General features: G+C 41.9%; 1 protein-coding gene across 1 annotated transcript in view; it reads left to right on the forward strand.

The window, feature by feature from the left end:
• adamtsl3 (ADAMTS-like 3) overlaps positions 1–14,677 on the forward strand; it is a 240,538-nt gene that overhangs the window by 199,877 nt on the left and 25,984 nt on the right. Inside the window, exons 18-22 of the mRNA XM_041939250.1 lie at positions 846–1,141; positions 1,241–1,370; positions 4,768–4,978; positions 5,124–5,303; positions 6,711–6,864. Of these exons, the coding sequence (XP_041795184.1) occupies positions 846–1,141; positions 1,241–1,370; positions 4,768–4,978; positions 5,124–5,303; positions 6,711–6,864 (971 nt within the window). The remainder of the gene's footprint in view (positions 1–845; positions 1,142–1,240; positions 1,371–4,767; positions 4,979–5,123; positions 5,304–6,710; positions 6,865–14,677) is intronic.

The following is a 14,677-nucleotide window of genomic DNA, read 5'->3' on the forward strand; positions in this document are numbered from 1 at the left end:
CACAGGGGATAGGATTGGCAGTTATTGAAAATTAAAGGGGGGAAATCAATTTGTGAACTCAAAGCATGCATGTCATGACAGTAATTACACAACATACACATATGAGACCATATTTTATGATAGCATATTAACAGCAAACAGATGACTCTTCAGTGCAAGCAGTAATAATAATAAATCAAGCATTGATAATGTGCTACCTTAAATGTCAAGATTATGTGAGGTTCCACTTCAAATGTGGGCTTTCTCCAATTTTTTTAATCCAAATCTGGCTGGTTGGCCATCACACTGTGACAAATAAATGAGTAGGCTTTACAGGCATTCTTGGAAAGTAACAGAGTGATACAAGTTTTGGAGATGAAGTGACTCCAGGCACAAATCACACATGTATCATCAGTGATTTGTCAGAGATCGCTGGCGATTTGGCAGTCTACTGCCTCATTAGCTGCAGCGTACTGGGCTGCACAATAGACAGAAGATGTGTGATTGCAAATCTTTATTAGCTCAGACATGATATCATGTACAGAATACACAGAATTCTTGATTCAAGCAGCTTCAAAGGCCATGCACAGACCGACATTTCCAACATTCCTTTAACAAGCACGCTCTATAGCTCTACCCAGTCCAGTTTAGTTTGTTAGTCATTTTAAATTGAATTAGACACCTTTGTTTTTTGCCCATCTCTGGTACATTCTGTGATATTTTATTAATCTGTGATTACTGAAGATCTTTTAAATAGCTGATTGAAGTGCTGTTAGGTAACCATACAAAGCAAATGTTGAACAATATTGTGTTGGTTTAAATGCAATGGCTCTTTCTGTATTTGTTTCTGTTTCCTCTGTGATCAGATTCATACCCGGGCCCTGGTCACCCTGCACCACCACCTGTGGGCTCGGCAGGCAAAGTCGTCAGGTCAAGTGTCGGGTGCTTCTCTCATTCACCAAGACAGAGGTGGATCTTCCAGAGGAGGAGTGTGGCGAGGACAGACCCCAGCTTGAGAGGCCCTGCAACCAGGGGCCATGTATCAAAGTTTCAGGCATCTCTTCAGGCCTTGAGGACCATGGGGACCCTTACATTCAGACACAAGAACTGTACAGCTGGGCCCACAGGGGTTTCACTGCCTGCTCAGCCACATGTGCTGGTGGTGAGGCTTCTGAAATGGATGTTGGCAGCTGAAATGGTCTGGACTTGTCCATATCTGTTGTCGTTTCATGTTCAACTGTCTTGTCTGTTCTCTGCCCAGGGAAGCAGAAAGCTGTTGTGAGGTGTGTTAACAAAAGGCAGGGTGAGGAGGTAGAGGACTCGCTATGTGAGTCATCCAGGAGGCCACCAGTAATGATCCGCATCTGTGACCCTGAGCCATGCCCCCCAAGGTAAGAAACCACAAGGTCACTGCAGACTGCTCCAGCTGGAAGCCTGTGGTCTCTCTGTGCATGTGCTGTGTTAAAGTTTGAGCTCTGTATCATATATCACAAGTATGAATATTAGTGATTGGCAATGAAGGTTAAATTGTGCAAAGTTTGACCACAGAAAAATGGCCAGTGAAATTGATCATGTAGGTGAAGCAACACCTATAGGTGACATGCCATCAAGTTTTTATATGTGTGTGTAGTATTAAAGTCCACTGTACTTTAGTTTCTTTTGAAATAAATATTCATGCTCTCTGCGTGCACAGAGAGCAGAAATGTTGTACTAAGAATGAATGAAAGTTAGAATTAATTGGAAATGAAATTCATTGATGGAGTTTAGAGGAAAACCAAACAGAGCTGCCTGCAGTAGTTTGAATAAACACTGGGATTACAGCTGGAAGTGTAGTCAGAGGGTTCGGGAACACTGCAGAGAGCTGTTTCTCTGTGCAATGATTTGTATAGCATGCCATACTTGGCCGTCCAAAACAGTTACATTACTGAATAAACACAATCAGACATGCAGTCAGGCCGGCCCTAGGGAAATGCTTTGGCTTGTAAAGACGCACAAGTAGACCCTGTGGCTCCTGGGCACAGTGAGAGGGTTTTACGGTCGTCAGTATGATGCAACACAAATGTGGTTTTGACTGAAAAAAAAACAACATTAACAACATGAAATCTTTTCAATATTTCAGGCCCACCCAACAGCAGTCTAGATAATTTTCAATGATTTATGAAAACAACAACAAGCATAACGGTTAAAGGCGCATACAACAAGCATAAAGGTTAGATTTGTTTAGAGGGAAAAGGGGAGGGGGCATAAAGAGAAGTATCCTCACGTTCAGATGAACCCCTACCCGGTGACAGAATATCTAGACAATGCGCCAACAAGTACTGGGATTCCCAATTAGTTCTCTTGCTTTCCTCCACTATAACCAGTATCGGAGGCTCAAATGACCCTGTTAGTGTAACACCATCCGTTATAGCTCCCCTCCAACTACTGCAGGTGGAGGAAGGCATAGTGACTTGGATTTTATGAAGATGTGGGTGAAGTGGGCAGACACAGGCCTGCTTGCACAGTAACCTGTTCACATGCTGATAGTTGTTTTATTTATTTCCTTACGCTTGTTACCATGCTGGTAATTTTAGAGTATGATCTATTTGATTGGCCTGTTAACAGGAGAAAAATGGCTCAGCCTTCATCAATTTACGTGATTGTTGGCCAGCCTATGTTTAAGTAGCTGCATTAATTGACATGACTCTACTATAAACGTAACTCTCACATCAATTACACAAACAACAGCAGGGAAGCCGTGATGTGCACGACAGCCCTTTAGTGAACCTGCAGGTGCAATATGAGGCTGTGAAAGCTCTGTAAATGTTTGTGAGATCACTCTGCTGATGGAAGGTTGTGACAGACCCAAGTCATCACTGCTGCATTTTTCCAGTTGCTAAATATCTTAGTGTTATGATCACTTTAATTTCTTGTGTTATAGCGTTATTGCACAGTCTAGTCCGTAACGTTTCATTAACTCATTGTCATTTAGCTTTTGGAGAATATTCCTCTTCCTCTTTCTCTTTCGGCCATTTTCTCCTCTGCTTAAGAAACTTTTAAGCCTCTTAAAAGCCCTCTTAACAGTTTTCACCTGAGGAGCTCTCTTAAGGACTAAGATGCTTTGTGAATAACTTTTATCTTTACAGGATCACTGTGCTTAGCCAAGAAATAGTTCCAGCATGAAATTGTTGGCTTATTTAAATATTTTTAGACATTTTTCCCCTACTTCCAGTCTCTATGATAAGCTATGCACACAAACATGAGATTGATGACTTCTTCTCTTGTTAGAATTTGAGAAATTTCCCAAAAACTCAACCTATTTCTTAGAAATATCCTGCCTTCATGTAGCTCATATCACTTATCACTTTGGCGCTTGTGGCGATGATGTGTACCCTCATGTGTCGTAACTTCGGTAAAGCAAGTGAGGATGACAGATGTTAGTGAGGGTGATCATAGAAGCACATGAGTTTGCATTGACTCAACAGTCACAAGCTGGCTGGGGTATTTTATGTGCTTACTGACCATCAGTGTATGGCTGTACATGTGTGTTTGTGTCTGTGCGTGCTGTAAGTCACTGCATTTCCAGGCAGCAAATGGATATATGCCCATCTAGTAGTCCTGCAAACTGGAGGCATGTCTGATTCACACAAGTGATTTACTGCTCTGTCCTCCTCTAATGGACATTTACTGGAAGCAGCAGCAGAGTGCAGGAACACACACACACACACACACACACACACACACACACACACACACACACACACATATGCACAACACACAGTGTAGTCTGCTGCCTGAGTTTAGGAGACCGACGGTGAGAAAACTGTGAGGTGAATAAACTCCCCGATTCCCTCTTGTGCTCTGTCTGTCTATAACTCTCTCTCCCGATCTCTCTCTACAAGTGACTGCTATACATCATTCTTTATCTGAGGGATTTGTCTCTTACCTTGTGCTTGTCTGACCCTCATGAACTTATGAAAGTAATACCAATAAAAAAAACGGGGCTCGGTATGACGTGCAGTGCCATCACCAGCCATGCCAGAGTCCACAGATTCAACAAAGATTTTTTTATCTAAAATAAATTCATTTTGCAGCATGGCATTGTTCCGTTGCACACAAATTTGCTTTGTAACTTTCAATTTCATTAAGTGTGGAATAGGGTAAGATGATCTTGTGATCGTAGGCCTGGATCTGTATCAAAATAAACAGTAATAGATAAGCATGACTGATCCACCTGTTCCACCCACATGTCCACAATTCATGACAACAACAGCACTAATTGTGACATGTTGTGATTGAATTTCAGTAAAACACATGTCCTCAGGATTTTGTTGATGAATTGCTTGACTTACATAGTCTATAGGATTATCTACCTCTTATTTTCACATATGTTATGTCACTACAAGCAGTGACCGCTGTTCCTCATGAGTGATTAATGCCACTTAAAAATAACACTGGACTGAGCAAGAATTTTTTTCATTGTCCTGAGTCCTCCATCCTCACTTCTGCTCATTTAATCTCTCCTACACTGTGTGGGTGGGAGGAGACAAGACAATAGGAAGAGATGTAACTGGGAGAAATCTGAGGAAATACTTTCACCATTATATATATATACACAGTATATGTTGTTGTTGTTTGCTTTATTTTTATTTTTTAAAAAAGGTTAAAGTATGTTTATAATGTAATATTGTATGTGAAAATGGAGAAAGCATCACCACTTCCACAGTCTGCCACAGAGAGTTTGCATCCTAATATTTAGCAGCATTTTGTGTGTGTCTGTCCTGCTCCATCATCTGTCTTTCTCTGCAGATGGGAGGTGACAGCGTGGACTGGCTGCTCTGCGTCCTGTGGCGTTGGCATACAGACCAGGAGTGTATTTTGCATGCGTCTGTTGTCTGTTGACCAGCAGGACATTATGACTGTTTCAGAAGATGAGTGCAGGGAATTCAAACCTGCCATCCTGCAACCCTGCAACCAGGTGGACTGTCCTCCTGCCTGGGACACTGAACCTTGGCAGCAGGTTTGGACTTTGTTTGTGTGTGTGTGTGTGTGTGTGTGTGTGTGTGTGTTTGTGTGCACTTGTGTATGTGATTGTGTGTGTAATAAAAACTGATTAAACCTCTACCTTCCTACCTCTATCTTCCTTATCTGTTTTCTCCCTCCAGTGTTCCCAGTCATGTGGTGGGGGTGTCCAGTTGCGGAAGGTCTACTGTAAGCAGCTCCTGTCCACAGGAGCCTATAGGAGGCTGGGAGACAAGGCCTGCTGGGAGGCCAAACCTGCCTCTAACAGAGGCTGCAGCCACACTGACTGTCTGCCCTACATGGCGGGAGGAGAGTGGGGAAAGGTGAGTAGCAACGAGTGGAGAAGTGAAAGAGATAATGGTGATGATGATGATGATGATGCAAACATCAATAAAAGCTGCTTTTTTCAATATTACAATAGTTCCAGACAAACACCTAATTACAGCTCAAGTCTTCATTTATAACAATAGCATTTTCTTTGGGGGTGAAGTTAATCCACACAAATTAAAAAAATCTGAGACTTTGGGGAACTTTGGCCGACAGAATTAACTACCAGCAAACCGTGTTGAGGTGCTCGCGTTCATCGCACTGATGTTGATAAATGAGATGTGATATTGAACCACACAAAGAAAATATTGTGTGTAACGTTGCTAGACTGTAAAATCCTGCACTGTTTGCAAGTCTCTCCCAACAAAAAAATGAAATGAACCTCTAGCTTTCACCTTTGTGCCTACAATGGAACATCTCACTCATCGTGTCTGGTTCTGCTCTAAAAATCTAAAAGCATAATGCATTTATGGATTTTGCAATCTGGAAAAATATATTGGTGTGACTTTGCATATGAACCCTCTCTCTTTGCTCCTGGGTCATCTGAGTCAAGATGCAATTGTTAAAAATATCGAGGGAAAATACCTTTATGTCATGAATAAATGACAATCACTCAGTGTTTAATCTTGAAGACTTGACCTTACAGAAGGTATGGACTCCACATCTCCTGTCCTGTTTCCAGCTGTCACTGTTACTCATGCTGGTTGTGTTGAGCCCTTTGTTATTGTTGTGTGGTTATATAAAAAAAGAACGAACTCAATAAACATACTTGAGGAACAAAAAGGAACAAAGCCAGGACTAATCACACCTTCTGTGCCAGTAGAAGAGAAAAGATACATTACAAACATCTCAGAGAACAATTCATTTTGAATTTATTTGACAAATGAGGTTTCGCTGTTTACTCTGCATTCATTTCAGTGTCTCCAGAAATATTTATAGAAGAACAATAATGTTGTATTATTAGGTTTTTAGCTTCCAGTTTTTATTGTAATGTGTCCTCATCTTCTTCTTTGCACTTCAGTCAGAATCTGCAAACTCATTATGATCTCAGTCTTCTACTAGCTGCTTCTACAATCACTTTTTCCACAAGGATTCATTCTACCAAATGTCATCCATATAGATTAAAGCATGTATTAATGTATGTTTATGTGTATGTTTGTTGTACTGTGTGTGTGCAGGCTGTATTTTTTTGCTGCCTGCATGCACATCCTGTCTTAATTAAACAATAAATAAATCTTTTTAACTGTAACCAAGTTACTTTACCGATCTCAACATGGCAAAAAAAATGGCAATGAAAGTTAAAAGCACTGTTGTTAAACATAACCAGAGTTTTTACAGAATCATCCAGCATCAATATTCAGTTTGTAATGAACGTTCCTATTCTGTTGTATTTTACTCTGCAGTGTTCAGTGTCCTGTGGTTTGGGGATCCAGCGTAGGGAGCCACTCTGTCGCCAGCTGATGGCCATGGGCCACCAGGTGACGCTGGCCAGGGAGCTGTGTTCAGGGCTGCCCTCCCCACCACTCGTGCGAACCTGCCGCATGATGGCCTGTCCCAGTAAGAACACACACGACACACACGTACAAACATCTTCTGATATACATATGTACTTTAACATTCAAGAAACCGAAAATGAATACAGAAGTTCTTTAGGAAGAAGGATCAGCTTGGCATGGTGAGCCTAGAGAAGCTACAGATCACGCATTTGCAAATGTCACACAGGAGTATAGCGAAGTCAGATGGAAAATGGCATACTTTTTCACATACATGCAGATTCTTTCATACAGAACAGGTCAAGAGCAAAGTCCAAAATCTGACCGTAAATGCAAAACAAGCAGACATCAAAACCAAGCAGACAGACAGGGAGGCAAACTCAACCAGGGAATCAGCAGGCAAAGAACCCAAGTCCAGCAGTCAGGCAGGTGGGATCAGTCACATGGCCTAGCAGTGTTAACCAAACTGAAACAAACCGGGGGTCCTCTCACTCACTTCTAGTGACCTAAAACTCTTTGAATGTGGAGGAGAGGCCAAAATGTGAGCGAACATGTGTTTACAGAAATATCCATACACACGCCCTAAGTGACAGGGAAGACCAGACAGAATGAATGACTTCATGACAGATCAGGAGGGATTGGTGACACATTTGGAGATTTGTGTACATGTTTGCACATCTTAGCACATATCTGAACACACATTTTTAGATTCCTGAACACATTCACAAATCGGAGTACACATAGTTAAACACAGTAATTGAATGTAACAGGTTTTGCAGAATATGGACAGTCTTTATTGATGATAGGGTTGCATTTAGTGCTCAGCCTATTGAACTCTATAAAATAAACTCTGTAAAATAAAATGACAGTGGATAAAGATGCATTTTGCATTTCTGCAGAAATTACTCATACTGCCTCCTACAGTGGTGTGTTTCTTTGCCCTTATAGCCAGCATTATCAGGTTGACTTGAGTAAAATGTAACTGCACTTGGATTTGTTTTGTCTCTCTGGCATACAGTAGACTCTGCTCTGAAGCTAAATGCTGTGTGTGTGTGTGTGTGTGTGTGTGTGTGTGTGTCTGTCTGTGTGTGTGTGTGTGTGTGTGTGTGTGTGTGTGTGTGTGGGAGAGCCCAGAGCCCTTGTGCCAAGACAGATAGCAAAACAGAGAGAGAAGAGGAGGTTAGCCTAATAAATAATCAAAATAAAATGCCAAGAAATTCTTACACCTGTTGTTCTCATTAAACAGCAATATACAACTGTACGCCTTCTGAATTCAAGTTTCTGTCTTTTACCAAACTTAGACCAGCTTAATTGCAAAGTTAAGCAAAACACACTAAACTCGACAGAAACAAACTAAAACTCACCAAAACTGCTCCAACAATCACACACTGTGGTTTGGTCCTCTGAGTTAAATGTGAACATATTCCAGCTCTAGATGCTGGTGATGACCGGCCTTCCTCTCACTCCTGTCCCCGCCTCACTTGGCTTCATTGTCCCCACACAGAGGGCTAGTTGGGGCTTTGCTAATTTAGAACCGGTTCCCTTTCAGAACCAGGTTTTGTGCACACACCCTTACTTCACACTGACAAGATTTCCTACTCAAGTATTATGTCCTACCAAATATTTGACAGCACCAAAGCACATCATTTCTGATTGTACAGTTGAGGTTTAAACTGAAGCAGAGTAGTTGGTGTGTTCTTTCTGATATATAGCCTCAGTAACAAGAACTGTAGCTGTGACAGGCTGAATTACAGCCATCTAACATTCTCATGAGCGCTGTGTGTTGGTAGATGTATATGGCTGGAGGAGACTCCCATGATACTCATGGGACTGTGAGCTATGTATACACTCCCCGCCCCACTGCAGAATCTTACTTTATCAAGCCATCAGCAGAACCAGTTCTCTCTTTGAACAGGAATATCTGAAGGAAAGACATTCATATTAAAAACCCAGCTCGGCTTATCTTCAGTCCTCATGCTAACATGCTGTGCTGTACAGTGTGTACACAAGCAGCGAGGACGCGTGTGTCTGTGGGAGTTCAACAGCTGTTCGTTCAGTTCACATGCAGGTTATGGCCAAGCTACCGGAGACAAAGCCCTTCCACTGTTTGCACATTTATATTCGCTGTGTGCATGTGAAAAAAATGTACACAGCGTTGAGCCACCATTTAATCAGATTCTGATATTCTGTAAGTCCTTCTAACTCACGTCATCGGGGAACCAGACTGTACAGCACATGACTGAATGCCTTGCAAATGTCACGACTCCTGAGAGTCCAAGTCCAAATGTGTTTCACAAAATGTTCTCCAGGTGTTGCTCCCTGCTCTCCCCATGCATACTAATTAGGATTAAGGTAGGTAGTGCGTCATGAAAAGTGCTTGTCGGATGGTCGAAAAGCTTTGGAAACCCCTTCCTCCACACATTTCTGACAGTGGATCAGGGGCTGTGTCTGTAAGTTTCTATAACTTTCCCAAAACTGAAAATCTGACATTCACACCAGCTTCACATTAAGATTAACCAGCTGTGTGGAGTTGAGAATGATATCATGTCCATGTACGACATATTGTCAAGCATAATATGAGCTTCGCAGATTCCAGGAGTGTATTTTGGTCTTCATGTGCATCTGGTGTTTTATGGCCTTTCACACCGTCCAGACTTTCTGACTTTTCGGTTTGATCTGAACCAATATTGCACATGTGAAATTTAGGACAGATTACAGTAGGTTCTTGCAGGATATTGTTAGGACCAGAAAAGGAAAAAACAATACAACAAAATAAAATGAGCTGCAGAGCACACGGGGAGAGGAGCAGGGTAATTGTTTAATTGACATTTGGTTGACTCAACACTTTTCAATTAGTTTCCGAGAGGATGGATGAAAGGAATTGACGACACACTGAAATCAGATGTACGCCTGTCTACAAATCACTCAACTGCAAGTGTAGGGAGATGTAGCTCGTGCAGGTGAAGATGACAGGCGGGAGGCATGTTGTGTATAGCTATTTAGTGCACTTCCGTAATTGCAATGTGAAACCAAAATAAACCGGGTCAAATGTATAAAATATTCCGCGAAAACGCAGACCTTTGTTTGGACCTTAGTTCAGACTTTAGTCTTTAGACTTTCTGGCGTAAAAAGGCCGTTAGGACTCATTTAAACCTGGCGCCTGGTTCACCAAATTTCCAACATGTTAACTGTGAGATAATTTCCTGTCACATTAATTTGAACTGCATACCTGGAGCATGCTAGGTCCTAGCAAATTGCGAGTTTTAATAGTTTTCAAATTTCTGATCTGCCTGTTCAGAGTTCACATGAACAGGCAAAACGTTGGCTATTTCCACAGAAATGAAGCCATCTTTCCCACATTTTATTTGAAGCGGCAGGTTGTGGCAGTAGTGTTGGGTGGTATGATGGTATATACCATGTGACAGTAGAAATGTGTCCACCTACAGAGATACTGTCTCTACTGTGGGAGCTATCCCTGACACGTTGTCATTCACAGTATGTGCACTGTCACCCTGCTACACAGTAAGCAAGTGCGCATGTTGATGACGCTGCACAGAGTGTAGCTGTTTTCTACTCTTTTTTGCTCGTCTGTTTATTGCTCTGTCATTGACATTGCAGATACATCCAAATATGTGTCCTCCTCCACCTCCTGCACGCTCTTCCCAGGCACCACCTCTCACCTAAACTAAACAGAATATTTCCAGTAAGTGAGAATGTGTCTGACACAAATGTGGTGCATGTGTGAGAACTGTAGACAATGTCCAGGCCTGATTCTGCCAACATTGTCTGGAGTTCATGTGAAAACTCACAGCGATGTAGCAATCCAGCTTCCTTCCAAGATAATGTGATTTGAGTTCTCACGTGACACGACACAGTAAATAATGCACCTCTGTTCCATCTCTGTTGCTGTCATTTAGAACCTGAAAGCTTCCTTTTTGAAAGAAAGTTTGTCTTCCTGTTTTGAGTCTTTTGGTTTTGACTCGAGTGTTGCCTCGTTTGTACTGAAGTTCCAAATAAAAGAAGAAATCATGTGATCATTGATTTTAGTGGACCCTTGTGCCTGTATGAAGCGTATACATTTAATATTTTTCTCCACTCATTCTCCATGTATATTTTTTTTATCTATCGCCTCATGGTTCCTGAGATTTATTAGCTGCAATTAGATCAATTAGATTAGATCATCTTTATTGATCCCCATTGGGAAACAAATCATGTCATACAGACAACAAACCAAATATTGCTGTTGAATTCACAGTACACAACATATGAATAAATAACACCATAAAGCCTGTGGATCTACACCATATCTAAGTCCATTAGAAATACTGTGGAATGGATGGACTTCAACATACAGAAGCGTTTTTAGTTTGGCCATTTTTCTCTTTTTGACAGCGACCTCAAGTGAGTCTGGCAGAAGGCCAATCACTGAGCCAGCCTCATCATCTCATCATCTTAATGATCCTGCTTTTATCCTCCACAGTGATGCTGCTCCCCAACATAGAAGAGCATAAAAGAGAACACCAGCTAAGATTGTCTGATAAAAAACATGAGAAGCTTCTTGCTGATATCTAAGGAGCTGATGTTAACCTCAAGAACAGTCTTGACTGACCAGTTTTTCCAGTTTATTTACTGCCCAGGTAGACACCAACAGACTGTATTTGTAAGACTGGAGAATCTGCTTATCATCATGGATCATCTGCTGACCCCTAATTACCCTTGGGGAGACCTCGTCCATCCTCCTTCTGAAATCAATTATCTCTTTGGTCTTCCCAACGTTCAGTTTTAAAGTCAGACAGTTTGTTATCAAGCCCGGAAAACTGCTTGCGAGCCAATAATTGCATCAGATTATGGCAAACAGATGCCTGCTTATCTACAGCTCCTGCTCACTTACAAAGCTAAACATAGAAAGTCACCACGGTTTCAGGTTTACTGGACCGTTTTAGCCGTCTCCCCCAAGACAACAACAATGACTGGAAAAGGTGGAAAAGGTGGACAGGTGGAAATTGTTGATGTACCTAATGGCATAACATAATATAGTATTCCTATTTACACCAAGTGTTAGCCCTTAGCACATATAGAAACTTTGGAAAAATAACTAGAAAATTCCCCCTGGGAAATTTTGAAAGGGACACGGGGTGCGTTCGAGCCGACAAAATTATCTACGTTTTAAAGTTTGAATGAAGTCTCTAGGAGAAACTATGGCGAAGCAGCGGACAATTGAAAAAGGCTGCAATTTGAGAAAACTGCAGATATCAGAGGCAGTCAGTCCCTGATTAATGAATTGCTCCCAGCTGTGTTTCCTTGTCTGTCTCTGTTGATCACCTCAGCTGTCTGTGTCTGCTTCTCTCCTCTGCTTCATGTCTCTGTTAACATGAATTAATGAACTGAATCAATAAACATGAATGGAGCTAATGCTAACAGAACAACAGCTAGCGGTGCGAATATCGCTAACGGCGGTAGCGCTAACAGAGCTAACTGTGCTAGCAGAGCTAATAGAGCTAACAGCGTTAACAAGGGGGCGGGGGGATGGGGTTTTCATTATGCATTTGTCTGTGTGTGTGTGTTTATGTATCTGTCGTTGTGTGTGACTGCGTATGTGTGTGTCTTCGTCTGTTTGTGTGTGTGTGTCTGCTTGAACTACACAAGCAGCCCAACCAGCTCCTACATGGAGATGTGTATGGTATATATGTGTCTGAATGTGTGTGTGTGTGTGTGTGTGTGTGTGTGTGTGTGTGTTTGTGTGCGTGTGTGTGTGTGTTTGTGTGCGTGTGTAACTTCTGCCCCACCTGCTGATAATTACCTCTGCACCTCTTCCACTGTTTACCTGTTCCTGTTCAGTTTTGACGTGCTTGTTTTTAATCACTTTTTAGCTGTTGGTTAGCCCTGCTTGTGTGTGTGTTTGTGTGACTACTGTCTCAACCTTTTTGGCAAAGCGCTTGGTGAAGCTGAGTTTAACTGTTTGTTGGACGGAGATTGTTTTCAAACAATGCCCTTGTTTTGACTGAGCTCGTTAAGATAATCATTCTCAGGCTTGTTGTCCTGCAGATGTGTGTGCGTGGGTTATTGACAGGTATGTGTGTAAATGACAGTTGCACCTGTTAAACTCTTCCCTTGAAAAGCGGCTTTTTCGCTGTCGGTTTCTTCCGAACAACTTGCGATTGTGTCAAAACCGTAGCTGCTATCAAAAAACCGATTACACTGTGAGATGCGGACAAGTCTGGGCCAGATGTACGTGTGTTTTGTGTCCAGATATTCTTTAGAAAAATGACAAAATGGTCGACTTAAAAAGACTCTGCGACTCAGAGAACAGGAGTTTGTATTGTATGCAGTGAGATTTGGGTTCGGCGAACCTCCTGAACTAAATCCTCTGGTGAGAGAACCGTACCTCGTATCAGAGTGTACTATAGATCATCGGACTCCTGAGAACTTCCTGAGTCTGACCATCACCTCGTTTTATTCCTGACACAACAACTTTTCGTTTTATGGCGATCTAAAGACAGGAGGCATTTCTGCTTTTTTCCCAAAACAGCTCTGAATTTTAACATGGGACTTAATGGGAGAGCAGGAGGGAGCTGGCTACACAAAAAGCCTCACTATTTAAATTCAGTAAGTCTCTCGGTTTTTTCGAGGACATCACACGAAAGAGGACAAGTTTGTCTACAAACTGATCCCAAAATTATGCGTGTAGAGTGTAATTTGTGGCCGTAGCGACGAGAAAAAGAGAAGATTTTCAGATCGTTTTTAGACTCTGTGCCACTCTAGCACGCACTCTAGCACGAACATTCCGCGCAATACACACCCATTATAATCTCAAAATTTCCCTCCAAACGATCACTGTCATTGAACAGTGACTGATCAAAAACTATAGGACCAATCAAAATGTGGATGAACACACCAATAGACCAGACTTGGGTCTACATTTTAAAGTTGAAATGAAGTCTCTCGGTGAATGTATGCCTGAGCTACAGATGTTTGAAAAACTCCAATTTCAATCTTGTTTTTGTCGCCGTCCCATTCATTTCTTATGGGAAATTTATCGCAGTTTTTCGCGTCTTACGACGGATGGTGCGGGACGGGCGAAAAAAACAAGATTGAAATTGGAGTTTTTCAAACATCTGTAGCTCAGGCATACATTCACCGAGAGACTTCATTTCAACTTGAAAATGTAGACCCAAGTCTGGTCTATTGGTGTGTTCATCCACATTTTGATTGGTCCTATAGTTTTTGATCAGTCACTGTTCAATGACAGTGATCGTTTGGAGGGAAATTTTGAGATTATAATGGGTGTGTATTGCGCGGAATGTTCGTGCTAGAGTGCGTGCTAGAGTGGCACAGAGTCTAAAAACGATCTGAAAACCTTCTCTTTTTCTCGTCGCTACGGCCACAAATTACACTCTACACGCATAATTTTGGGATCAGTTTGTAGACAAACTTGTCCTCTTTCGTGTGATGTCCTCGAAAAAACCGAGAGACTTACTGAATTTAAATAGTGAGACTTTTTGTGCAGCCAGCTCCCTCCTGCTCTCCCATTAAGTCCCATGTTCCCAAGCTACGGTTTTGACACAATCGCAAGTTGTTCGGAAGAAACCAACAGCGAAAAAGCCGCTTTTCAGTTAACAGGTGTAACTGTCATTAACTGTCATTTACACACACACCGGTCAATAACCCACGCACACACATCTGCAGGACAACAAGCCTGAGAATGATTATCTTAACGAGCTCAGTCAAAACAAGGGCATTGTTTGAAAACAATCTCCGTCCAACAAACAGTTAAACTCAGCTTCAGAAAGCGCTTTGCCAAAAAGGTTAAGACAGTAGTCACACAAACGCACACAAGCAGGGCTAACCAACAGCTAAAAAGTGATTAAAAACAAGCA

The sequence above is a fragment of the Chelmon rostratus genome, chromosome 1, assembly GCF_017976325.1.
Source record: "Chelmon rostratus isolate fCheRos1 chromosome 1, fCheRos1.pri, whole genome shotgun sequence".
NCBI classification, from domain to species: domain Eukaryota; kingdom Metazoa; phylum Chordata; class Actinopteri; order Chaetodontiformes; family Chaetodontidae; genus Chelmon; species Chelmon rostratus.